Genomic DNA, 27,085 nt, shown 5'->3' on the forward strand with positions numbered 1-27,085 from the left:
GGGCCAAGGTAGTGAGGACAGGGAGCGATTTGGCAGAATAGTTGTTGATTCGCTAGTCAGACTAGCCCCACCCCCTAAGCGCCACTGAATATTATATTCAAAAGGCAGATTATTGATCGTTGAAGTGGCCCTCTTTCAAAAGTGGTCTGCTCGTCCATTGGTCTTGAATTCCCCTTCTCCTTCCTCAAAAGACTGGACAGCCGGATTTCATTGCCTGTTCAAGTCTCTTCGATATCCCTTCTGCTGCGCACGATCTCGTGCCTGGCATACAAGTACTCTACCGCTGGAGTATCGCCAGACCTTACCATCCTTGCAACCGCTAGTCTTACTTGGGGATGATGCAACGAACTGATGCAAGCTCCAAGAAAGTCAGATTTGAGACCTCTTACTGCAATATGACTAAAAGCAAGGGAATAGGGGCATAAGTCACTTTAGGCATTTAAAGTATATAGGTTCTTCCAGTTAAATATTTATTTTTGCTGTATGTATTTCTTCCTAGTTCTGTCTACTTTGCTGTACAGCAAGCAGCAGGTAAAATCTCCCGTCTTTCTTCGGGTACTGGTTTGAATCCCAACAGTGCGAATTTAACGCATACTGAAAGACATCCTAACAAAAGCACACACCCAAAAAAATCACACGCTGTCCTTTCATCGGGTTCCGGACAAACCTTAAGAACCGACCACAATGAAATGCTTTACCGGACTGCAAGCTCTGGGATGCAACTCAAATCTGCTCCCGCCCCCAATAGAAATATTGGGAGGCGCGGAGCAGGCTGGGCTTTGTAGTTCGGCTGTGTGTTCACGGGATTGGCCGCCGGGAGGGGGGCGGGACCGTGAAGTCACGTGGGCTCCGCTGCTGCTGCCGCCACCGCTGCCGCCGCCGCCGCCACTGCCGCCGCCGCCACCGCCGCCGTCTTTCTCTGTCTTGGCCGAGGCAGCCATCTTGCTCTTGCCGCGTGCTTGTGTTGGAAGACCCTCCCTGCTTCAGGTGAGACCCCCGGCGGTCCCGCCACTCCCCGGCCATAGGCCGCTGCGCATGATGTTTCCCCCGCCCTCTTCTCCCGCCACCAGCCAACCGCTCGGGCTGCCACTTCCGCCGCGGCTCTGCGAGTGGGGACGGAGGCGGCCGGCTCGGCCTGTGGGTCGCCGGCGGCGCAGCTGGGGGTCTGCACCTGAGGGAGGGTCCCCTGCACCACCGCCCACTATGGGCGGGCGGGCCGGCTCTGTGGCCTCCCGGCGCCATCCCGAGGCGAGTGGATCCCCCTCCCCGTCCCGTTACCCCTTGTTATTCACAGCAACAGTGTCATAAGCTTTGAGCTTTATACAGCTTTTCTGATGGCATCTCCTTTGATCCTCCCAGTCTGCAGACTGGGGACTGAAGTTAGCACTCTGGCCCCAAGCTCTTGGGACCAAACTTGGTTGCAGCGCTCTTCACCTTGTAATGGCAGTATCTGTTTACAAAGTGTGTCTTCCCTTTTGAGATACTGCCTGATGATTGCTGGACAGCCACAGTATTACACAGCTAGTGAATGGTGGTTTCAATTACCGTCCCACATTTTTACACTATTTTAGTTGTTCCTTCGCAAGTAGTAAACAATAATTACTACTTACTGAGTATCTTTTTGAGAGCTGTGCCCTGTGACCTTTAACTCTCAAAACAACCTTATGTGGGTAGTAATACAGCTTTTCTAATGCCAGAGGATCACAAGTTCAAAGAAGTAAACTTTGCGAAACCTTAAATGGTGCTTGGTCTTACTCATTTCACACTCCGTGCTTATCGTAGAGAAACATCAGAAAAAGTCAGGCTGAACGTTCAAATTATTTTTATTCCTGTGTAAAATGTGATGCAAGTGAAAGTGCCTAATGGCAGAGCTTGGAAGTTAGGCACTCAATTTGTATTAACCTCATTACACCCTTTCTTGAGTCCATGAGGAAAATGCTGAAAGATCCTTGAATCCTCAAGGAAGCATTCATTAATCATGTGGCTATAGGAAGTTACTCCTTTGATGATAGAAAGAAGCCTCATTTTCTATTAAATTGGGAAGGAGGAACTTTTATTGATGTCCTACTGCTACCAGGTATTTGTGATGGCCTCACATTTAGGACAGGAATGAAAAATACAATAAAGATTGAAGAATAGAGAATTAAGTAAGGTGATCTTTGAGATCTGCTCCCAGATTCTGGGCTTGACATCTCTTCTCTCATACTGAATCCAAACCTTTTTCCTGCTGGAATTCCACACACACCAACTTACTAATAGACAAAAGACCACACTTGGGCACCTACTGCCATTAGCATCTAACCTCCCTAAGATGCTTTTTAGAAGACACCTCAATTCTCTTGTCCTTACCACCTGAACAGAAACTGTCCTTTCATCTACACATTGATTTAAAGAGATACTTTTGTTCTTTCTTCTGTTTCAAACAAGTCAGGACTCTGTCTTGTCTTAACAACCTCCAGCTCTTCTTTTGGGAATTATTACTTCAAAATGCAGTAGAGTCCCAAAGAGTTTACCCGGTGTTTAGTTCTAGTATTTTCACTTAGCCTCCTTTTTGCAATAAATTCCTTAAACTCTTTGTTAGTTGACTGCACCTTTATGGACACATTCCTTTGAGAAAAGCGAATATTGATCCTTTTCCGTGGATATTTGGATAAAAAGATTAGGATTTACATAATCAGATTTAATTCTGTGGCAGAACTAAGATTGGTACACACCTTATACTTGTTTTGCACACTAAACACCATTCTCATAAAAATGTTTTCAGCTGCATGAGCATTGAGATACAATGCTGAACAAAGAGAAATCAGATTCTGATTGTTACTTGGGAACTGGACTTTGGCCTTAAAGCCAAGATATATACAGGTTAGTGTCGGTACAGAATGGTTAGTAATTATATAATCTTGGATTTTCTTTTTTTCATCTCTCGAAAACAGTATCTTTTTTCATCTGAAATGTTCATCAGGAGTTAGAGAATTAGCTAAAAAATGTTTAATGGGCTGTCTCTTAATTCCCTCCCTCACATCTCAGAATTGATTTATTGAGCCACAGACAGAACGAGTTGAACAAGATTTTTAATGGACTTTTAAGTTGGCTTCTTTTTTGTTGACTTTGGTGGTGGTGCTACTGAGAATAGAAACAAGGACACTTTTCCATTGAGCCATCCCTTTTTCCCTTTTTTAACTTTTTATTTTGAGACAGGGTATCTCTTAAGTTGTCCAGGCTGGCCTGGAACTTCTGCAGTCCTTTGCCTCAGCCTTCCAAGTGACTGGAATTAATAGACATCCTCCATCATGCCTGGCTTAAATTGGCTTTTGTTTGTATAATGTAGAATGTTAAGATTCATTATAAACTACAGAATGTTTCCCTTAGTAGAACTACCATTGACCAGACTGAAATTTGTGGTTTTATAATGTTCTTAGAATCAAGAGCTATAAAAAGCTTATTTTTAAGCATCCCCAAGTTTAGTAATTAATACAATTAAAATATACTTTGGTCAAATTGTGCAGTGAGGCATTTTACCCTTTATGCTTTGATAAGTGTGATACACTTTGTCACCACACGATATTGGGTGAATACTGGAGTGCTGCAGAAGCACTATCTGGAAATCTTGTTCTGTTTCCCCATTATTAGCACCTCATCTGACCTTGAATAGAGGACATGACTGCTTTTATATCTTGACAGCTAGACAGCTTACTGTTGAATTTTTTTTCTATCCTGTTTTTTTTTTTTTTTTGTCATCTGAATAGTTTATAAGAGATGCAGAATGTGATTTGTGAGATGATGTACTTGAAGGTTTGCTAATAACATTTGGTAACAGTTCTCTGCTGTAAAAATTTTTAAAAACTGGTTTGCCTACAGAGGTTTCATAATTGGTTAGGTTCTACTTAATACCTAAGAATTGAATCATGTTTTTAGGAGGAATATTTGATAAGTGACTTAGAATCCCATTGTTTTTTCTGTTCATGTGTTTGATAACTTTGGGGTATTCAATTTTGATTTTTAGATATCTTTATTTATGAAACTGAGTAAGTTGTTAATATTTGTTAAGAATACAGTTATTAATATAATCATGATGTTAATGCATACTGAAAGCTTAGTGAACCAGAAGATACTGTTTGCATAAACAGTTTTTTAATTTTGATAAAACAGTGACTTTAACAAATCTGTTTTTCCCCCCCTAGATTTAACAACAGCATGAATCAAGAAAAGCTAGCCAAACTTCAGGCCCAGGTCCGGATAGGGGGCAAGGTGAGTGTGGCATAAGAAAAACTGATAGGAGAATGTATAATTACCATGTAATATTATTATTTTGGATTTGTGGTCATTGAAAAATGCTTTCGATAGTCAATATCAAAACACATTCCAATTTGAAAATAATTTGCCTTGAAGACTTTTCCTCTCTGGTGTTATGCAGTAGAAGTAGCCTAGGAGTTTGACTCCTAATTGCTAGTTACATAACATGAACAAGTTACCCAGCCTTGTTAAGCTTCCATTTTTTTTTAATCTGCAAGATAGAAACAATCCTAAAAAATGCTTTCTGTAATTAGAGTAACTTACAAGACACTTAACGTGGTATCTGGCACAGTGCAGATGCTCAGTAAATAAATGATGGCTATTGTGGCAGGCTCACCTGCGGGGTATGCTAGTTGTTAGTTTCCTTACCTTGACTGAATGAACCTACAGGTATAGTTAGGTTCACAAGAGATTTATCTGGAAATGATTTAGACAATTATATAGTGTTTTGGGCCAGTTCAGTGGAATAAGTGCCTGCCTGACAAGCATGAGGTCATGAGTTTGATCCCCAATGACCCCCCCTCCCAAAAAAGTTTTTTTTTTTATCGGTACCAGGGATTGAATTCATGACCACCTGCTTGCAAGGCAGGTGCTTATGCCACTGAGCTAAATCCCCAGTCCCCCAAAAAAAAGGTTTTTAAAAAAATGATTTATATAGTATTGTGTCAAATTTGTCTTCCAAATTTGTTTTTTGGGGTTTTTTTGTCTTTTTATCGGTACCAGGGATCAAACTCACGACTGCCTGCTTCCAAGGCAGGCGCTTATGCCGCTGAGCTAAATCCCTAGCCCCTGTCTTCCAAATTTCGATCTGTTCTTTGTTAGTGAATGTGAACGTAAGCTTTCTTATTCTGTATACTTTAAGTTCTAAGGAAGTACTTGTTCTAGACACCAAAAATCTTACTTCTCTTCAGCGATGGCCCCATCCTCAAGGAGAATATTCTACCCTTATTATTGCCTACTATGATGTTTGCAAAAGTGAAAGGGAGCTGAAAATACATGGTGCATCCCTGTAATCCCTGTACTCAGGTGGCAGAAGGATCACTTTTGGTTTTAGACTAGCATTGGCTATAAATAATATGTTTGGAAAAACTGGAAAAAAAAGTTTTTAAAAAGTGAAAAGGAAAAGGTTATTTACCTCAGATCTGGGGGAAAGATAGTAGATAGGACAGCAAATCCCACTGTATCGTTTACATTGAGGATAACCACAACTGGGGATGGAGACTGGAAGGTGGAAAGAGGAAGAGGCAAGCATTTTTTCATTTCATAGTGATATAGTAGGTGAGTCTAGAATCATATTAATACATTCATGTAATCAAAGTAGTCACTTTGTAGCCCCAAGTGTGATGTAACACAGCAATACAAAAACTAGAGATACTCAAGAACGCTACACCTAGAAAGACTCCATGCTATTTATCACTACTGTATTCTAGACCAGTGGCTGGTCATTCATTCAGTTATTTCCTATTGAGCACTCACCATGTGCCCAGTTCATAGTAGGTAAACAAGATCTGCCTCTGATGCAGTTGAGTTTGGAAGAGAGAAATGCTCGTAATTATAATGAAGAATAGTCAACTATTACAACGAAGTACAAGTTGCTTTTGCCTAAGGGATGCAGGCTGAGATTTAAAGGATAAACAAGAGTTTTATCATTAGACAGATGAGAGACTTCCCAGGAGATAAAAGGGGGATTGTCATTCCCACACATGCAAAGCACATAGGGTACTGAGATAACTTGATGCTTAACGGAATGGCTTACTTTAGTTTGGTAAAGCTAAAGTGTAGAGTACATAATGTATAGAAAATAGTAGCAAGTCAAAAGACCAGATAATTTAGGGGGTCTGTCATAGTTTTATATGGCATACTGAGGAGCTTGGAATTTTATGTTACAGGCAGTGAGAAATTATGAAAGAGTTTTAAGAAGGTCATGATGCCAGTAATGAACAGTAACTGCTGGCAATGTGGAAAAAGTAATGAAGTGGAAGTTTACCGTAGAGAATTAAGACGCTGTTGCTATACAATATGGGACACAAATCTAGGGGTTAGAATTGACATGGGTATGAGAGATGAAGATAGAAAGTGTGGGATAACCTCCAGACTTCTGGTTTTAGAAACTGGTCTTAAATGGTTTATGTGGGTATCAGATACACATCTTAAGAAATGAAAAATTGATGGACTGATAACCCTTTAGACATACAGTATTTGTAGTACCTAAGGATCATTTGAGTTGAAGAGTATAGCAAGGAATTGAGTTATACAAGTCAGGAATGCTTCCCAGTTACATGACCATTCATGTAAATAACTATTCTCCCAACAACCGCTTTGTCTTTACAACCTCTGTTGCCAGAGCTCTTGCATTGGACTTGTTGAGACTAAAGCGTAATTTTTTTTTTTTCTTCAAAGAGGAGTACTACAGTAACTAACCAAAGACTAAAACTCTCATTCTTTTCCTCTCCCTCCTGGTTTCAGGAAGTTTTGTTCTGTTTTTTGAGATAGGATATATTTTTTTTTTCTTTTTTATTGCTACCGTGAGATAGGATCTTACTATGCAGTTTAGAGTGGCCTTGAACTCACAACAGTCCTCTTACTTTGGCCTCCTGAATGTTGGGCCACTACATGTGCCCAGATAGTTTCAGGAGTTGCTTTTGCTTTTGGTTTTGTTTGAATTCTACTTTAGGTTGTATTTTTTTTTTAAATTAACCCAACAATTCAATTTATTATTTTAGATTCTTTTCCTCATATGTCTGATCCATCAGAAATCATGTCTTTTATTGCAAATTGACACCTCAGTATTTTCTCTTACCACAATCCTCGTCTCTCACCAGGATTGCTATAGGAGCCTTTTGATTGTTCCTCATAGTTTTCCCCACAGCAACTTAGTCATAATGAATAGATCAAGTCATCTGCATACTTAAAACTATTGAAAGGGTTTCTGTTACAATTAGAATAAAATCCAACTCTGGTGTTAGGCTAGGTGATCTGGCCCTAATCTGTCTTTCTGATTTCACTTTTACTCTTCCTTTCCCATTATTCATTCTGCTCTAACATACTGAGCTGCTCTTTCTTTCTAAAAAAAAGGACAAATTCAATCTTGTTTCATTTTGCTTAGATCACTTTTCCACTAGTTGTAGATCTCAACACGTATGTTATCTCTTCAGGGAGCCTTCCTGATCATTGTAATAAAATAGTGCTTTGTATTCATCTACTCTTAATTATGCATTCTTGTTTTCATTTTGTTTTGGTTTCATAATAGCCTTTTTCCTGTTTAAAATAACATAATTTGTTTATGCATTGTATTGACTTCACTCTTACTGTAATATAAGAACTGGATCTTTTTCATTCCTGCAGTCTTAGACAGTAGAGAGCATTCATATAGTAGACATTATTTGTTACTATCTAGACTTTATAGTAATAGTAAGGGCTGCTTTGTACATTATGTTTAAGAATTGTTACATAGGGCTGGGGATGTAGTTCAGTGGCACAGCGCCCTCCTGGCAAGAGCAAGGTTGTGAGTTTGAGCCCCACTACCAATAAATAAATAAATAGTGGGAGTGATGGTGCACTCTTGTAATCTCAGTACTTGGGAGGCTGAGGCAGGAGGACCGTTGAAAGTTCAGGACCAGCCTGGGCTACAAAGTGAGCCCAAGACCAGCCTGAACTGTATAGCAAGACCTTGTCTCAAAAAAAACGAGATAAATAAATAAATAAAGTATGCCAAGTTGTCTTGAAGTTGTAAAGTATATTTTATTAGCAAACAATATTTTGAAACATCATGTGTTGAAATAATAAAGGTTAGATATTGAATAAGAGAAAGAAGTGGTTATTCCTCCCTTATTTTCCTGAAGCAGTTAAAGATACCATATTACAGTGATATACGCACAATCATGTTTACAGCAGCACAGTTTGTAGTAGTTAAATATTGGAAACAACCCAAATGCCCACCAACAGTTGAATGGATAAAGAAAATATAGTATTTATATACAATAGAGTCATTTATAGGAAAATGGATGCACCTTGAAACCAAAATGTTAAGTGAAATAAATTAGACACACAAGCTTAAATACATATAGCATGGTACCTCTTTTTATGAGAAACTCAAATATAAATATAGAGTAAAGGGAGATCTTTTGCAGAAAGAAAAGAGACCAAGAGATGGCGGAGGGGAGTGGAAGAATTGAGATGTGTTATGTACATGTATCAACTCCATGCAGGGAGTATAATAATTATGTACTGCAAACATGTACTAACAAAAAATAACTGGGTTAAAAAGAGAATTAAAACTGAACTTCAAAAACCTGGGTTAGGCTGACAATCACAACTCTGAGTAGGCTTATTCATCATTACTTTTTTTATACTTTAATTAGATTATTATGATAGGAAGATGTGATTGTTGTTGCTGGTTGCTAAGCATGCTAACATTTCTGATTATTTTTCAGGGTACAGCTCGCAGAAAGAAGAAGGTGGTACATAGAACAGCAACAGCTGATGACAAAAAGCTTCAGAGTTCTCTGAAAAAACTGGCAGTAAATAATATAGCTGGTATTGAAGAGGTATGATCACTTTGAAAACTTAAATTATGTGGCCAAATAGGACATGCACAAATAATTGTCTGGATTTTTTAAATGTAAAATATCAACTTAGAAAAATATTATTGTCATTCAGATGCTGTTGAAGGACTTGTAGCTATTAAATTTGTTTTTTGGTTGAAATAAAATTTTTAGTGGACAGTTCAGGATTTTTATCCTACTTTTCAGACTCAAGGCATTTGCATATGTGATAAGAATTGCTCTTGAATTTAATATAAAAAAGATTTTTTTAATATAAAAATTAACACCAAGATTTCTTCAAATATGATAGAATTTTCTAGATTAAAGGCACCTTTATACTATATAAAACCTCTTTATTACCTCAGCTAAAAACCTCAAACAGTAGCTTTACTAGATACTCTCAAAAATTAAATTTTAAAATAGTTTATTGGTTTTTTTGTTTTGTTTTGTTTCTGAGATAGGGTCTCACTGTGTAGTTCAATCTACCTTTGAATTCTCTTTTTTTTTTTTTTTTTTGTCTTTTTTTCATTTTTTTTTTTTTAATCGGTAGCAGGGATCGAACTCACGACTGCCTGCTTGCAAGGCAGGCACTTATGCCGCTGAGCTAAATCCCTAGCCCCCCTGAATTCTCTATTGTAGCTCACACTGGTCTTGAACTTAGAGCAATCTTCCTGCCTCAGCCTCCCAAGTGCTGGGATTACAGGTGTGTACTACCATGTCCAGCCAGTTTATTACATTTTGATGGTACTGTTTTTCCTCAGATGAGAATAAAGATGAATATTACTCTAAAAGATAATCAAGAAAAAGTATAACATCAGGGGATGGGGGTTTAGCTCAGCGGCACAAGCGCCTGCCTCGCAAGTACAACAGCATAAATTTGATCTCTGGTACCAACAAAAAAAAAAGAAAGAAAAAAAGGATAACACCAGCTACTTACTATCTGTTTTCATCTACCTCTACTTAATGATTCTATTTCTTACAGTAACTGGTATGTACATTTTCACTGTCATAGGTTAGATTTGTCAAAATTTTTAATAGTTTATTAATGTGTATGTAATATGAAGCAGAAATAATAAAATAGGAAATACTGATAAAAAAATTTAGCATCAAAAAAGGAAGTTGGGCCAGGGTTAGCTTAGCAGCATAAATGCCTGCCAGACAAGAGAAAGGTTATGAGTTGATCCCTGGTACAAAAAAAAGGAAATTAAGTGGCAAAATGCTCCACTACACATATATGAATAAATACAATTAATAGCATTTAAATTTGATTTGTAGGGCTTTTTTGTTTGTTTGGTTTCTGAGTTGTTGTTGTTGTTGTTTGGTTGTTTTGTTTTTTAGTCTTTTGAGACAGGATCTTACTGTATAGCCTAAGCTGTTCTCAAACCTATTGTAGTTCTCCTGCCTCAGCCCACCAAGTGCTGGAATTACAGGCATGCACCACCACACCTGGCCTTCATTTGTACTTTTCACACCAGTGTACTAATAAAATAATACTAAATACAAGCCATACGCATCTTGTTTCCTTTCAGCTTGATGTGACTACATTCTTAGAAAGATTAGAATTTGTTTACAAACCTTGAAGATAAGCGTTTTTATATACTTTATTTTTTTCTGAACTATTGGAAACTTTTGTATTTTCATTGGCCTGAAATTTCAGAGAAATTCTTAATCAGGGATGTGTTTTAGACAAAAAAAAAAAAAAAAAACCAAATCTGGGCTCCTTTAAACTTCTTAAAATCCAGAACTTGGGCTGGGAGTGTAACTTAGTGTTAGAGGGCTTGCCTAGCATCTGGGTTCAATATGCAGTACAGCCAAAGGAAGACGGACAGACAGACAGATGGACAACTAAATCTGGGCAACAAGAAGTAAATTGCAATAATAGGAACTGATAATGTTAAGCCTAATCCTAATTAAAATGTTTATGCAGTTTTATATTTTTGCCCAGCTTTCTACTTTTTTAATGCCTTTGCCTCCTCAACCTCAGCAGTAGTGATTTTTTGAAGCAGGTAATTCTTTGTTGTAGCAGCTTTCCTGTATCTTGTAGGATGTTTAGCAGTATTCTTGCCCTCTGCCGACTAGGTTCGATCCCAGATATCTCTAAATATTTTCAAATGGTTCACTAGAGACAAAAACCACCCCTGGTTGAAAAATGCTTTTTGGAGAGAGGAAAAATATATGTACTCCTTCCTTGGAGTGTAGATTTAACTCTGTAGTATTTCCTAGGGCAATACTATTTCTGAATGTTTGTTTTTGGTCAAATTTGGAAGGCTATATGATTGATATAATGGAGGAAAGATGCTGATTTTACAAATGTTTTATAATGAAACAAGTAATAATCATTTTTCCCCTTGTTGGTGGGATTGAATCCAGGACCTTGTCCATGCTAGGCAAGTATCCAACCCACTAAGCTAAATTCCCAGCCCTAATAGGAATCTTTGATCTCTCTATAATGCTATCAAATTTATAATGTTGTATTGAGCTCAAGGTATTGTAATTGAAATTTTCATAGTAAAACACTTTGTCAACACTTACTGCATATCTGTGTGCCAAGCATTTTGCCAAAGACTTACTAGGTAGTAGTATATAAAATACTATTCATGGTTGCTGACCTCTGTAACTTATAGTCTAGTGGGGAAAGTAATTAAGATAGCTAGACATACAAATATATACTATCCCATTTCAGTTTTACAATATCCCTTTGAGTAGGTTGTTGTTGATTGTAAATAAGAGCCAAGGCTTAAGTTAGATACCAAAGTACAACTCACATAGCCAATTATGCTACAGTTCCAGGTTTGAAGTAAAGTATGTCAAAACCAGAGTTTATACTATTCATTAATTTATCTTACTTTTAAAACTTGTACTCAGGATAAAAAAAAATTTTATCTTACTTTTAGTCTTTTCAGTTATACATTCTTATAATCATTCTTGGCCTTTTGTTCTTCTCTTGTCCCCGCTACACTTCGCCATCAAAAAAAAAAGTGGGGCTGGCGATTTAGCTCAGCGGCATAAGCACCTGCCTTGCAAGCAGGCAGTTGTGAGTTCGATCCCTGGTACCGATAAAAAGGAAAAAGACAAAAAAAAAAAAAGATAATAAGAGGTGTATTTGCCTTATATTCTGTATTATTAAACACTTACAACACAGAATCCATTATTTGTGACATCAGAGGATGTTATTTCTGACCAGAAGCGTCCATGGAACATTTATATAAAGAAGGGTTAGGAGCCTTTCCTATATGCCTTCCTTTTTTTTTTTTTTTTTTTTTTTTTTTTTGGTACTGGGGATTGAACTCAACCTCATGCTTGCTAGGCAGGTGCTTGTGCCACTGAGCTGTATCCCTGCCCCCCTTTTTTCTTTTTTACAGTGCTGAGGATCAAATCTATGGACTCATACTAGGCAAGTGCTCTATTGCTGGGCTCCAACTGTAGTTCTGTATTTGCTTTTATTAAAACATTGAACTACATTGTTAATTCTTTAATTTTTTGTTGGAATTATCATTATAGCTTTAACTATTTGAGAAGTCATCGCCTTCAAAACCTTACTGAATTAATAGTTCAGTGTATACAGCTTTGTTGCTTCCCAAACTCCCTGACCCACCACTTCTTGTGCATTATCTTGTGATCCTTACTGATTAGATGGATAGGGAAATACACATTAAGTGATTAACAATAGGGTAGCAATAGGATGTTTTACTTCTTCTACAAGATTTTTTGAGAAATAAGGTATTTGTGCTTTCTATAATTTTTTGCAGATCTAAAAATTTTTTTAGGAATATCTAGCATACTTCATATAACCTGCCTTGCTCACATACTTTGGAATTAAAAACAACTTCTTTTGAGGGAAGAAAGATATATTAAACACATACGTGAGAACTTGTATATAATTTTCAGAAATACTATGATATGAAAAATACATATAGTATCTGACTTAAAATAGAAGCTATTCATTACAAAGTTGTTATTTTGGGATATTTTAAACATTGCAGAGTGCTGAACTCAGGAAGATACTTTTTTGCTATTGTTAGTTTAAGAAAAGCAGATAATCTGAGTGTAGCAGCTCATGCCAGTAATTCCAGTATTTGTGAGACTGAAGCAAGAGAATCACAAGTTCAAGGCCAGCCTGGACAATTTAGCAAGGCTTTGTCTCAAAATAAAAAATAAAAACGGCTAAGAATATAGCTCAGTGGTAGAGTGGTTCTGGATTCAATACTCAGTACCACAACCACCAAAAAAAAACAAAAAAAAGGGAAAAAGAAAGAAAAAAAACTTGAAAAGAGAAGAAACTATTGCCAGTGTTGAAAAACAGTTTTATTATGGTATTTTCTATGCTTAGACCTTTGAAGCATCAAATGAGTTAAAAGTGTTCAGCTGGGGTGTGTAGAATAGGGAAATAAATCAGTGATGAGTTCCAAAAAACTCACCAAGTACGTCTTTGCCAAATAAAGTTTGAAATCTTTATAGGCTATCAGTGTTACTTTTATTCCTTTCCAAAGTTTAATTTTTATTCCTTTCTAAAGTTTAATTTTTGTTCCCTCAGAAACTTTAAAACTGAAGGATTGTTTGGATTAAGACAAGTAGTTCTAGTTTTTTATGTAATCATTAATTTTTTGATTTGGTATAAATTATAATTGTACATTGATTTCTTTTATATGTTACCAAAGAGAAATCCAAAGCGATTAGAGAATAAGGGGCAGGGCAGTGTCACAGATTGTTCAGAGACAAATTTAAGAGCCAGGTTCTAGGAAGGAATTCTTAGAGGCAAATTTATGGCGTATAAACTAGAAGCAGCTTTCTGAAAAAGTTATGTTCTTTGACATGTGAAAATATTTTAATGTGCTTCTTATTCTTATTTAGCAGTCTAGTGGAATGTAGTGACCATGCTGTTAGCTTTCTACCCCTGATAATATGAGTCTGTCAATATTGGGATTTGTTCCAGTTCTCAGGAATTTTATCAGATTTGTTTGGAAAGAGTCCCTGGAAGAAGTCTCTGATTCACATGCTTTAATTGTTCAGTTTGCTTTCTAGTTTTATTATTGCATTTAGAGAACAGATTCTATCTTTTTTTAAAGAGAAAAAAAACCCCAAAATTTCAAAACAAAATAATAGAATAACAATGGTTAATACATCCTGTATTTTTATCTTCAAAGCAGTTCCTCAGAGCAGTTTCTGTCTTAATCAGGATGTAATGCTGGCTCTCGCAAGCCTCCCTTAACCTTTGCGGGCACAGCTGTCAGCCCTTTTTGTACTTCTGCCTCTGGCTTGAGTTGTTCGTGGTAATACATTTATTGTTAGCATCTTACATTGTGGTGTATAACGAATGGTTCTTCATTAAGGAAGCATTATTAAGGGATGGTTCAGATTAAGGTTGTTTCTTTTTTCAATGCATATATTTTGATCATATCCATCCCTGTTATTTCCCTCCCTTAGGCTTCTCCCCCTTATTCCCTTACTCTTGTCTAATAATAGTCACCCTTCTATTTTCATGTCATCACACACAAATATTGGGGAGAATATATAACATTTATTGAGTTTGGCTTATTTCATTCAACACTATGATCTCCAATTCCATTTTCCTGCAAATGACAAAATTTTGTTCTTTACTGCTGAATAATACTCCATTTGTATACTACATTTTCTTTATCTGTTCATCTGTTGATGGGTACCTAGACTGATTCCGTATCTTGACTGTTGTGAACTATGCAGTAGTAAACATTGGTATGCAGGTATTCCTGTAGTATTCTTTTATTCCTTAGGATATATTCCAATAAGTATTATTAGTGGATCAAATGGTAGCTCTATTTTTACTTTTTTGAGGAACTTTCATACTGATTTCCATAGTGGTTATACTATTTACATTTTTCAGCAACATGAAAGCAGATTTCTTTCTTCCCACATCCTTAGCAGCATGTATTTTTGTTTTGTTTTGTTTTTGTCTTTTTCCTTTTTATCGGTACCAGGGATGGAACTCACGACTGCCTGCTTGCAAGGCAGGCGCTTATGCCGCTGAGCTAAATCCCCAGCCCCTTAGCAGCATGTATTACCTTTTACATTCTTCATGATAGCCATTCTGATGGGGATATGGAATCTGAGTGTAGTTTTGATTTGCATTTTCCTAATATCAACAGATGCTGAACATTTTTCATATACTTTTTGGCAATTTTGCTACTTCTTTTGAGAAGTTTCTGTTCATTTGCCAGTTTGTTGATTGAGTTCTTCATATATTCTAGCTATTAATCCTCTATCAAAAGAGTAGCGGCCGGGGCTGGGGATTTAGCTCAGCGGCATAAGTGCCTGCCATGCAAGCAGGCGGTCGTGAGTTCGATCCCCAGTACCGATAAAAAGGAAAAAGACCAAAAAAAAAAAAAAAAAAAAAGAGTAGCGGCCAATGATTTTCTCCCATTCTGTAGGTTCTTTCTTCACTCTTTTTCGTTTCCCTTATGTGCAAAAGAATTTGGGTTTTGTTTTGTTTTGTTTTTTGTTTTTTTTGTGAAAAAAGGGTCTCATTATATGGTTGAGGCTGGTTTTGAACTCACTGTAAAACCCACCCAGACCAGCCTTCACTTCATGGTGAACCTCCTTCCTCAGCCTCCTGAGTTCTGGGATTACAGGCACATGCCACTATGCCCAGCTGTGCAGAAACATTTTCTTTGATAGAATTCCATTTGTTGATTTTTGCTGTTATTTCCTATGCCAGAATTCTACTCAGGAAGCCTTTTCATGGGTCTTTGACTTCAAATAATTCTCTTGGTATTTTTTTTTTCTTCTTCTTTCTTTTTTCTTTTTTCCTCTCTTTTTTGGTACTGGAAATCGAACTTGTGACCTTGTGCTTGCCACACAGGCACTTATGCCACTGAGCTAAATCCTCGGATCTCCTGTTTTCTTTTTTTGTCTTTTTCATTTTTGTCGGTACTGGGGATCGAACTTACGACTACCTGCTTGCAAGGCAGGTGCTTATGCCGCTGAGCTAAATCCCCAACCCCCTCTCCTGTTTTCTTTTAGCAGTTTCAAAGTTTCGAGTCTTTGTACATTTAGTCTTTGATTCATTTTGAATTTTGTACAGAGTAATAAAATCTCCTTTCTATATCCTCTATTATGTTCCATTGGTCCGTGTGTCTGTTTTTGTGCCAGTACCATGCTATTTTTGCTGCCGTGGCTTTGTAGTATAATTGGAAATCAAGTATTGTGATACCTCCAGCCTTGTACTTTTTGCTTAAGATTGCTTTGGCTATTCTGGGTCTTCTGTGTTTCCATATGAATTTTACAATTACTAGGGTTTTTCCAGTTTTATGAAGAATGTCATTGATATTTTGGTGGGGATTACATTGAATCTACTAATGCTTTTAGTAACATGGCTATTATAATAGTATTCATTCTGCCCATTGATGATTATGGGAGGTCTTTTCATCTTCCAGTGTCGTCTTCAGTTTCCTTTTTCAGAGTTCTGAAATTTTCACTGTAGAATTTCATAGTAAATTTTCCTTGGTTAGGCTGAACTTTTGTTCTTTTGTGTTTTTGTTTTTTTTTTTTTTTTTTTTTTTTTGTCTTTTTCCTTTTTATTGGTACCGGGGATCGAACTCATGACTGCCTGCTTGCAAGGCAGGCGCTTGTGCCGCTGAGCTAAACCTCCAGCCCCTCTTTTGTTTTGTTTTTAACTACCACGAAAGGAGTTTTTCCCCCCAAATTCATTCTCAGCCTGTTCATTTTTGGTGTGTAGAAGAACTATTGGTTTTTTAAATGCTGATTTTAGATCTACTATTTTACTGAATTCATTTATCGGCCATGAAAGTCTTGGGAGTCTTAAGGGTCTGTGATGTATAGGATCATAATATCTACAAACAAGGATAATTTAGCTTTGTCGTTCCTATTTCTATCCCCTTTCTTTCTTTCTCTTGCCTATTTACTGTAGCTAAAATTAAATTTCTTCCCCCCCCCCCAGTACCTGGAATCGAATGTATGACCTCATGCTTGCAGGCAGGCGCTGTGCCACTGGGTTATACCCTGGCTAAAATTTCAAATACTAAATTGGATAGAAGTGGTGAAAGTGGACATCCTTGCTCCATTCCTGATTTACAGGAAATGCTTTCAGTTTTTCCCCATCCAGAATGGTGCTGGCTGTAGGTTGGTCATATGTGACCTTCACTATATTGAGAGATACCTAGTTCTTCTGGGCTTTTGTTATGTCTAAGGCTTTTTCTGCCGCAGGTATGATGATCATGTAATTTTTATCCGTGATTTTGTGTGGTTATTAACTTGCATATGTTGAACCATCCTTGCCTCCCTAGAAAGAAATCCCATTGATCGTGATACGATCTTTTTTTTTTTTTTGTCTTTTTCCTTTTTATCGGTACCAGGGAATCGAACTCAAGACTGCCTGCTTGCAAGGCAGGCGCTTATGCCGCTGAGCTAAACCCCCAGCCCCTTGATACAATCTTTTTAAAGTATTGTTGAATTTAGTTTTTGAATGTTTTGTTCAAGATTTTTGCATCTATAGTCACAGATTTGAAGTGTCTTGACAGCAGGGATAGAGTTTATTCATTGTTTATTTCATTAATGGTTTATCATCTAACATGCTGATTCCCTATGATGAACCTGTGTAGGGCATATTAACTTTAATAAGAGATACTGATTATTCAAGACAGAATTGCTCTGCAAGAAGTTGTCTATAAGGAACTGAGGTTCAGGAGAAAACTTACAGAGAATGTAAATTGTGTATTGTACACACAGGTTTTAATTTTTTTTTTTTTTTTTGTCTTTTTCGTTTTTATCGGTACCAGGGATCGAACTCACGACTGCCTGCTTGCAAGGCAGGTGCTTATGCCTCTGAGCTAAATCCCCAGCCCCAGGTTTTAATATTTAATACCTTCTTTTTCCTGGTCCTTATTTTGCCTGAACCAGTTGTGAAGAGAAAGACCAAATATTACTGGCTGATGATTCTTACACTTTCTTCTCGCTCCAGCTAGAGCCTCTGCTGCTGATAAATGGATAGTTCTTAGTATAGGAGAGTAGAAAAGAAGCATTATGCCCACCCCATTCACATTTTTCTTTATCATCTTTACTTTTTTTTTTTTAACTTAACCATGCAGAAATCTAACACAAAGTTTGCCATTTTTGCTTTTTTTTAGTAGTACTTGAGATCAAACTTGGATCACACTACTACCAAACTACCTGTCCCTCCTTAGTACCAGGGATTGAACCCAAGGCCTTCATACAAAGCTGCCTCCTTAGACCTTTAATTTTTTTATTTTGAGAATAGGTCTCAACTGAATTGCTCAAGTGCTAAGACTGGACTCAAATTTGGCAGTCTCCTACTTTAGCCTCCCAGACCACAGGGACTATACATTCCAGTATACCTTACTTCCTAGTTTGTTTGCTTACTTCTTTCCTTTATTTATTTAAGACAGGGTCACACTTTAGTTTCCCAGGCTGGGCTGGAAACTTTCAGTCCTCCTGTCTCAGCCTTCCAAGTATCTGGAATTATAGACATGTACCACCATGTCCAGGTCATTTAATTTCCTATTCTTCTCTAACCCAGACTGTGGAAACCTCTAATCTACTTTCTACTTTATGGATTCCCCTATTTTAGATATTTTATAAAATAGAACTATACAATGTTTGTTCCTTTTTGTTGTTGTTCTTTTTGAGACAGGGTGTCACTATGCAGTTCAGTCTGGCCTTGAGCTCACTTTGTAGCCCAGGCTAATCTCAAACTTGCAATAATCCTCCTGCCTCAGCCTCCCGAGTGCTAGGATTTTAGGCATGTATCACCATGCCCAGCAAAGTTTGTCTTTCCATAACTGCTTTACATCACTTAACAGATTTCCAAGGTCATTTATGTTGTTGTTTGTGTCAGAACTTTACTTTTTTATAACTAAAGAATATTCTATTGTATGGCCATGTCACATTTTGTTCATTTATCTGTTGGTGGACATCTTTTATTTTTAAAATAGCTTTCTTCTATTCAATAAAAAAATATACTTGCTATAATAGAAAATTAGAACTATCCAGAAAATATCCAGAAGAGAATAACATAGAATCATAATTGTATCACCTGAGAGAACTACCTTTAGGCTTATATTTCTTTGCCATCTTTTTATGTATATATATATTTAATATACCTAAGATACAACTAGATGTATGATATAAAGATATTTTTCAAATAGTATATTATAAAAACTGCTTCAGCTCAAAAAAACTCAAATACCAGTCTAGATGTCCACATGTTTTAAAACTGGATATACCATAACTTAGCATTTTTATTATATATTATAATTTTTGATAAAAGAACTGTGTTGAACTTTTCAATATTTAATCTCTGATTTCTTTCATATGGGTTCTTGGAAACGTTACTGGCTGAAAAGGCAGGATTTTTTTTTTTGACTGGGAATCAAACTTAGGACCTTGTTCTTACCAAGCAGGTACTGTGCCACTGAAGTAGACCCCTGGCCCTTCTTTAGAATTCTTTATCCATATTGTTAAATTGCTTTTCCAAAGAGAATGACAGTTCATACTACCTTCAGTGCACCTCCAGATTCCGTCTCATCAGACTCTTGCCACTAGAGAATAAAATAAAATGGTCCCAGAATCTGCTTACAGTCTAATGACAGAAATAAACTGTAGCTCATATCCACAGTAATGGATTATGCTTCACACTGGACTTTAGAAAGGACACTGACGGGGCTGGGGATTTAGCTCAGCGGCATAAGCACCTGCCTTGCAAGCAGGCAGTCCTGAGTTCGATCCCTGGTACCGATAAAAAGGAAAAAGACAAAAAAAAAAAAAAAAAAAAAAAAAAAAAAAAAAAAAAAGAAAGAAAGGACACTGACTTAGAAAAATATGCATTAAGGCTTATTTTCTTCAAAATCTGGTATCTGTCAGCCTCACTGAACCACAGCCACTTGTGTGCTGTTTTGTTTTGTTTGTTTTCTTTTCTGAGATAGGGTCTCACTAGGTAGTTGTGACTGGCTGTGAACTCACTGTGCAGCCATGGTGACCTTAAACTTATGAAGGTCCTCCTGCCTCTGCCTCCCTAGTGCTGGCATTGCAGTTGTGTGCCACCATGCCCTACTGTGTGTACCCTTACTCTTTGTTTTTGTGTTTTTTTTTTAAATTGGTACCAGGGATTGAACTCACAACCACATCCTTGCAAGGCAGGCGCTTATGCTGCTGAGCTAAATCCCCAGCCCTTATGTGCCTTATTCTTTAAAAATCCATTCTTCCACTCAATTAAGATACAGGAAAGCTGGGGATGTAGCTTAGTAGTAGAGCACTTGCCTAGTAATGCCCAAGGCCCAATATTATTCGTTGGGGATATGAATTTCATGATAAATATTTAAGAACAAAATAGAGTGCCAGTAAAACTTGATTTTAAAATATCTCTTGCCTCTCAGAACTATAGCTAACTGGCTAGGTGGGGACTTGGCTACTGGAAAAAGAAATGACAAAAGAATTCAGACGGAGGCAGCAGCTATTAATAGTTATTGTCAAGTACAATATTGTGATCTCTAGACATATTTATTGCTGTGTAGAAAGAAAATGACCATCGTATTTACCAGATAGATTGATAGAAAGCTGCTGTGACTAATGCATGTGCTATGCTCAGGCCAGTGAAGGCAGGGGTTGTTAAGGTATTGGTAGCAGCATCCTAAGACCACTTGGGATGACTTAAAATGACTCTGAGTTCTGTAGGATAAATTGGACTAATTCGTAGCTACATGAAAAGTCACACCAAAGTTACAGTCCAGAGATTCTAGGGTATTGCTGATACTATTTGGGGAGTTGAAGTCTGACAGCATTCTGTTAAACTGTATGGGAGGTATTGATTCAACAAATAACAGTAATTATGTTGTGCTAGCCACTTGAGAGATTCCTACTTTTAGTATGATTTGGTCTCTGATCTCTAGGAGTTCACCTGGTAGGGCCAAAGATTTGGAAACACAGTTATACAAGACAGTTCTTTATAACAGCAATACCCATGAAGTGCAGGAAAGGCATAAACCACTTTGTTTTCACAAAGTAATAAACATCTGACCTGAGCCTTGGCTAAATGGAAATTTACAGGTAAAGAAGAAGGAAATGATTCTTCTACTCAGTGAAAGCAGCACATATAAATGCACTAGGCTTGAGAAGATAAAATGGCTTTCTGTTAACTACACGATACTTTGGATTGTTGGAGCAAAAGCAAAAGAGCAAAGATGTCCTGTTTTTGAATTGGGATCCCAGAATGACAAATAGCAGCCTTTACCTTTGGCTACCTTTAAATGATGGGGGGAGGGGGGGACGGACGGACACATTTTCACATAAAGAGGATTATTTTTTAACTGAAAAGGGGCCTAAGCATTAGCATAGTAGCTAACTTGATAGCCTTTGTTTACTTGTTCTTTGTTCCATGTTCCTATTCTACATGTATACATTGTGTGACCTACTTAAACAGTGCAAAATCACTGGAAAAAGTGAAGTCTCCATATGAAATGCATATAGTTTGCTTGGTGAATTTAACAAGGGTCATTATCTCTTTTTTGCCTAAAAGGGTGGGAGAGATGTCTAGCTGTTCTTGCTTATCTAAACAGTTCATGGTTTGATGGTTTCTGACAGACTGTGCCCAGGAGTCTGTCCTGGGAAACAATGTTAGAAATAAAATATTCTGGCCTTTTAAACTTGAAAGTACTATATTTTATTCCCCGTGTTCTGAAATAAACTCTGTCCCTTATGGAACCTTATTCATGAAGGTGCACCTTTTATGCCATACCATTTAAAATAATCATGAATTCTTTTTTCATTTCAGTAGTGGGAATTAAGATATAGCTCTCACACTGAGGTACATCCACAGCCATTTTTATTTGTTTGTTTGTTTTTTCTTTTTTTGAAATAAAGGCTCACTGTGTAGTTCAAGCTGGTTTTGAACTCACTGTGTAACCAGAGCTGGCCTTGAACTCATGATGATCCTCCTGCCATGAGTGCTGGGATCATAGGCATGTGCCATCACACCTAACCTTTTTATTGTTTGAGACAAGATCTTGCATAGTTGCTAAATTGTCCAGGCTGGCCTCAGTCTAGCAATCCTCCCTTACTGGATTCTCGGAATGCTTAGATTATAGGTCTGTTACTACCATGGGCAGCATGAGTAAATTTTTGTGTTTTGAGGGGACAGGCTCTCACTGTGTGTTCAGGGTGACCATGAACTCACTATGTAGTAGCTTAGTTTGCCTTGAACTCGTAATCCTGGTAATCCTGGTATCTCAGCTTTTTGAGTGCTAAGATTATAGACATGCAACCACACCTGACATTCAGTTTTATTTATTTATTTTTTGTATTTTTGAGACAGAGTCTTGCTATGCAGTTCAGGTTGGCCTTGAGCTCACTTCATAGCCCAGGCTGGTCTCAACTTGTAATGGCCCTCCTGCTTCAGCCTCCCAAGTGCTGGGATTACAGCATATGCCACCACACTTGGCTCAGTTTTATTTTTTAAAACAGGGTCTTGCTAAATTGCCCAAGCTGGTTTTTAGTTCTTTCTGCCATAGACTCCCAAGTAACAGATTACAGACATGCCTGACTGGAATTAAATTTTTGTAAGCAAATTATGTTATAAGCATGAGAGTGATATTGTAGGAAAGAAATTAAACAGTAAGTGTATACATGCAGGTTGAGTTCAAGTACTCAGTTTGTACTTTGCTAAAAGCTCTTGTCAGATTTTAACATAAAGACTTTGAGCTGAAAAACTTCAAAGTTCAATTGAATTTTGGAATAGTACTACAGGTTTCAATCTTGTGGTTTTAATGTGAATAAATTAACAATGTTTAAAATTAATATTTGAGACAACTTACACCTGAAAGTATGCAATCCTTTATTAAACCACATGATTTGGGCTGGATTTAGAAAATGTAGTCCTATCATATTCTTATTTATTGGTTTCCCATACAAAGATTATTTGATTCTAGGATAAATTCAGTGCAGCATCACATATCACATCACTAATGTGCCCTTCTCAAGCCTCCAACAGTTTTAGCCAATCTTAACATTTGACCTTTCTGCTGACACTGTAGTCATTTTTAAAATTACATAGGTTTATCTTTTTTGAAAGTTAATACAAATTAAGTCATGATCATGATTCCCTTTATTTAGAACAGCTAAATTGAATGCTTACTGTGTATAACATTGAAAAAGAACCATAGGTACAGTATTGAGTGAGGAAAAGATACATAATTAAAATAGTGATTTTTGGAAAAAAACATTTGGGAAATTACTTGTGGAGTTTAGTTACCATTTTCCAGGGATCTGTCTTTATTTTCTCTGTGTTCCAGGTCTTGCCTGAAATTAGAAGCCCCTTTCTTCCCCTTCCTTTCTGGTGCTGTCAGTGGTGGTGATCACCTCTGAGGAAGAAAAGCCCTCTTCCCACTGACCATGGAGAACACTCAGCATCTCTGCTTGATTGTGACAAGGGCAGTTTTTGGATGGATCATGAAATGCTTCTAAAGTAGCCAAGAGTTAACTCTCCTAACCTTTTTATTTTATAAGCATGTTACCACCAACTTACCAGTGGAATCATGGTGAAATCACATTATTTATACATTATAACTTATGTAAATTCAGCTATACCCTCCTCTGCCAAAAGAATTAGAGAAAAAGTCTGTGAATGAAAGAGAAGCTTTGTTTTCAGTACTGGAGATCAAACATAGAGCCTGAATGCATGTTAGGCAAACACTCTCTGAGCTACATTCGCAACCCTTTTTATTTTGTTTTGAGACAAGATCTTGCTAAGCTGCCTACCATGGCCTCAAATTTGGAATCCTCCTGCCTCAGCCTCTCAAGTAGGTGTGATTACAGGCATGCACCACCCTGCCCAGCAAAAAATAACGGTTTAAATAGTACATGTTCAGCAAGTATAGGCAGTGGAATAAATGACATCTGAAATAATCTGCTCATATTGGTGAAAGTTATTAAAAACAATGGTGGGATAATTTTAAAAGTTTTCCAGTTACTGATATAGCATATTTAGGTAGGCAGGTGGATGGGAGAGTTTCTTTGATATTTACAAAAGTTATTGGAGGTTATTGAAGGTTGCTGAGAAGCTATGCTTAAGAATTAGATGAACTAGCCAGAAACTATGTCATGTGCCCATAGTCCCAGCTTCTTGGATGGCTGAGGCAGGAGGATTGCTTGAGTCCAACACAGCAGGATGCCATCGCTAATAAGAAAGAATTAGAAGAACTGAAAAAATGCTTTGTTAGGAGTGACATGATAAGAGCAGATCGAAATTTTTGTAAATTTAATAAGTTCAAAATAGTAAAATACCTGGTTGGTTAAATTTCTGAGTGTTCTTTGTGGATTTTCAGTGGTTATTTTTACCATCACTGTTTCCTGTATATTTGGTCCGCTAAGTAAGAAGATACTACCTCCTCAAGTAGCAGTTACACTGATTTCATTTGAGAATATCAATGGAATAAAATAATTAGTAATTTCATTAAAAAACTAGTTCTGGTAGATAATTCTTTTTTTTTTAAAGTGGGCATGAACTTCTTTCTCATAGAAGTCTGAATTTGAAATCTAGATTCTTTAATAAGATGACTATTTCTTGACCATTCTACTAATTCATACCATCCCATACCATTGTATTTTATTGCTAAGATCTTTTCCCACCTATATACAGTGCTTAATTACTACTTTGAAATTTCATAGTTAATAAAAAATCATAGTTGGCTATATGGCTTTTTGTTTGTATGCTTGTTTTTGTTTTTGAGACAGCATCTCATTGTGCAATTCTGACTGGAATTGAACTCCGTGTATGGCCCAGGCAGGCCTTGAACTCACAGCAGTTCTCCTGCCTCACCCTCATGAGTGCTTGGATTATAGGTGTGGGCAACCATGCTGGGCCTTAGAAGGCTCTTTTTTTTGATGGGTTGGTTTTTTGTTTTGGGGGTTTTTTCCTGAGACAGGGTCTTGCTGTGTAGTTCAGGCTAGCTTTTGAACTCATTGTATAGCCCAGGCTGGCCTCAAACTCATGGTGATCCTTTTGCTTCAACCTCCCAGGTGCTGGGATTACCGGCATATACCACCACTCCCAACCTAGGTGGCTATTTTAAAAAACTATTTGGTTGTGCATAGCATGTGAAGTACATTTTTTCTGTAATCATACAGGTGAACATGATTAAAGATGATGGGACGGTAATTCATTTCAACAATCCTAAAGTCCAAGCTTCCCTCTCTGCTAACACCTTTGCAATCACTGGTCATGCAGAAGCCAAACCAATCACAGAAATGCTTCCTGGAATATTAAGTCAGCTTGGTGCTGACAGCTTAACAAGTCTTAGAAAATTAGCAGAACAGTTCCCACGGCAAGGTAGGTATTTCAGTTTGTTAGTACATCTTCTGCTGTCCACTTAATAAAAGAAACCTAATAATTTAAAAGGGGTTCCATCTTAAACTGAGAGAATTTGCCTCAGTATTATATTTCCTTTGTATAATGTCACTTGAATGCTTATAAAATTTTGAGTTTGTTTCTTATAACTAATATAGGATGTAAAATATTGTTATACAGTGGTTTTGATTGTACTATAGATATGGTAATCCTAAATTCTTGATTTCCAACATAGTCATGATTTCATTTACGTGTTACTGCCCCTTACAGTCAAAGGGTCTTGTATTTCAGTGTAATAAATGTACTACATAGCTGGATACTCTGAAAGAAATGGAAAAAAATCTTTAATAATAATTGTTCTGGAAAACAGGGCCACTGTGACTTACTATAATGTATTTTTATTCAAACTCATCTGAATTATTCCATTTTGCATATAAATTTTATCTGTGCGTTGAAATCAGCTATATTTAGTATATATCTAATTTAAAGTTTTATTAATTTTAATGTTTCTTAAGCAAAAAACTATGAATGGATAAGTTTCTGTAAGGTCTTTATTCTTAATTACTAATCATAAACTTTTCATAGTGTTGGATAGCAAAGCACCAAAACCAGAAGACATTGATGAAGAAGATGATGATGTTCCAGGTAAGTGACGAATTCCATTTCATTAGTATTGAGATTTTTAACGTGCTATTTACCTCATTTCACTAACTGAATAGGTAATTTTTGTTGGTTGTGAACTCTGAATTTAAGTTGAATCACAATGATGTGGATAGTATCTAATGAAAAAGAATAAATGTTTCCTCATTACAGTGTAGAGTCAGAAATTTTCAAAGCTCTGCTGCCTATTTATTATATTGAAATTAATGTGATTATAAATTTCCATAATTATTATATAACATTTCCATGAAAATTATAATTAACATAAGAAAATCGCTTTCATCTTAGTTGGCATACACAAAAAAAAAAAGAGATGAAAATTTCCTTCAGATTATTTGTTTTAAACAGATAAATGAATCATAATTAGTACAATGCCATCAGTTCATTTCTAACTGTCCCATATGCTCTCAGGCTAATTCTGGTTGCAGTAGTTTAGTCTTAATTAAGATTTGAAGTTCAGTATTTTGTTCACTTTGGTTTTTTGGTTTTTTTTTCCTTTTTTTCTTTTTGGGGACTCATTTGCTTTATTCTTTATTTTTTTTTCCAGATCTTGTAGAAAATTTTGATGAAGCATCAAAAAATGAAGCTAACTAAAATCTTTTCTGGTTTTTGGAAGCTGGCATGGACTAGATTTAACAAATCAGCTATGTGGTTCCAAAGTTTTATCAACACAGAGAACATCACCTGTTATTAGTTCAATAATATAATATTTTGTATATTAATAATGCTGTTTGTTCAGCATTTTTCGGTCATTTGATTTTGCATTTTGCACTTCCTACCAGGATCTATTCTTTTGGTCAAAATATGAAGTACTGGTGCAGTTTGAGGGTGAAGGGGTTTTGATTCTTGGGTTTTTTGTTTTGGCGGGGTAATTTGGGTGTATGTATGTATATGTATGTGTGTGGGTGTGTATACACAGTGGAGAAAAATTTGGAAAACAGTTTTATTTATCCTCTTCCTTCCCCCGGGAGAAATAAAACAAATCTTTACATTTGCTACTTTTTTTTTTTAACCTAGTAATACACAGCATTAATGAAAAGTGAGTGTCTTTGATTTCAAATCTAAAGAGATTTTTACTGTTGGAAGTTTGGTTTTAATTTATTTGATTAACTGCCATGTTTTTCATACTTTTTTCTGATTTAAAATGTCTTAAGGAAGCCAGGCATGGTTGTGTGTCCCTGTAATCCCAGCACTTGTGAAGCTGAGGCAGAATGGTTAATGAGTTCGAGTCTAGCATGGG

At 36.8% G+C, this 27,085-nt stretch overlaps 1 protein-coding gene across 2 annotated transcripts; it reads left to right on the forward strand.

The window, feature by feature from the left end:
• Positions 1-847: 847 nt before the first annotated feature.
• On the forward strand, positions 848-26,839 carry Btf3l4 (basic transcription factor 3 like 4). Of its 2 annotated transcripts, XM_005000524.4 has the most exons (7): positions 851-987; positions 2,765-2,862; positions 4,182-4,248; positions 8,727-8,840; positions 24,966-25,167; positions 25,771-25,830; positions 26,393-26,839. In XM_005000524.4, exons 3-7 carry the CDS (start codon positions 4,195-4,197, stop codon positions 26,437-26,439), a joined length of 477 nt encoding a protein of 158 aa, XP_005000581.1. In that variant the 5' UTR covers positions 851-987; positions 2,765-2,862; positions 4,182-4,194; the 3' UTR covers positions 26,440-26,839. The 2 variants fall into 2 exon arrangements, with proteins under 2 accessions (XP_005000582.1, XP_005000581.1); XM_005000525.4 differs by lacking the exon at positions 2,765-2,862 and having other exon boundaries at positions 848-987.
• Positions 26,840-27,085: the final 246 nt, after the last annotated feature.

This window comes from Cavia porcellus, unplaced genomic scaffold, assembly GCF_034190915.1.
Source record: "Cavia porcellus strain 051 isolate PalLab524CR breed Dunkin Hartley unplaced genomic scaffold, mCavPor4.1 scaffold_25, whole genome shotgun sequence".
Lineage (NCBI taxonomy): Eukaryota > Metazoa > Chordata > Mammalia > Rodentia > Caviidae > Cavia > Cavia porcellus.

Coding starts and splice junctions, on each gene's coding strand:
- Btf3l4 (XM_005000525.4), top strand. CDS start 4,195: ATGAATCAAGAAAAGCTAGCCAAACTTCAGGCCCAGGTCCGGATAGGG. Junction 4,249..8,726: donor AGGTCCGGATAGGGGGCAAG/GTGAGTGTGGCA, acceptor ATTATTTTTCAG/GGTACAGCTCGCAGAAAGAA. Junction 25,168..25,770: donor AGAACAGTTCCCACGGCAAG/GTAGGTATTTCA, acceptor AACTTTTCATAG/TGTTGGATAGCAAAGCACCA.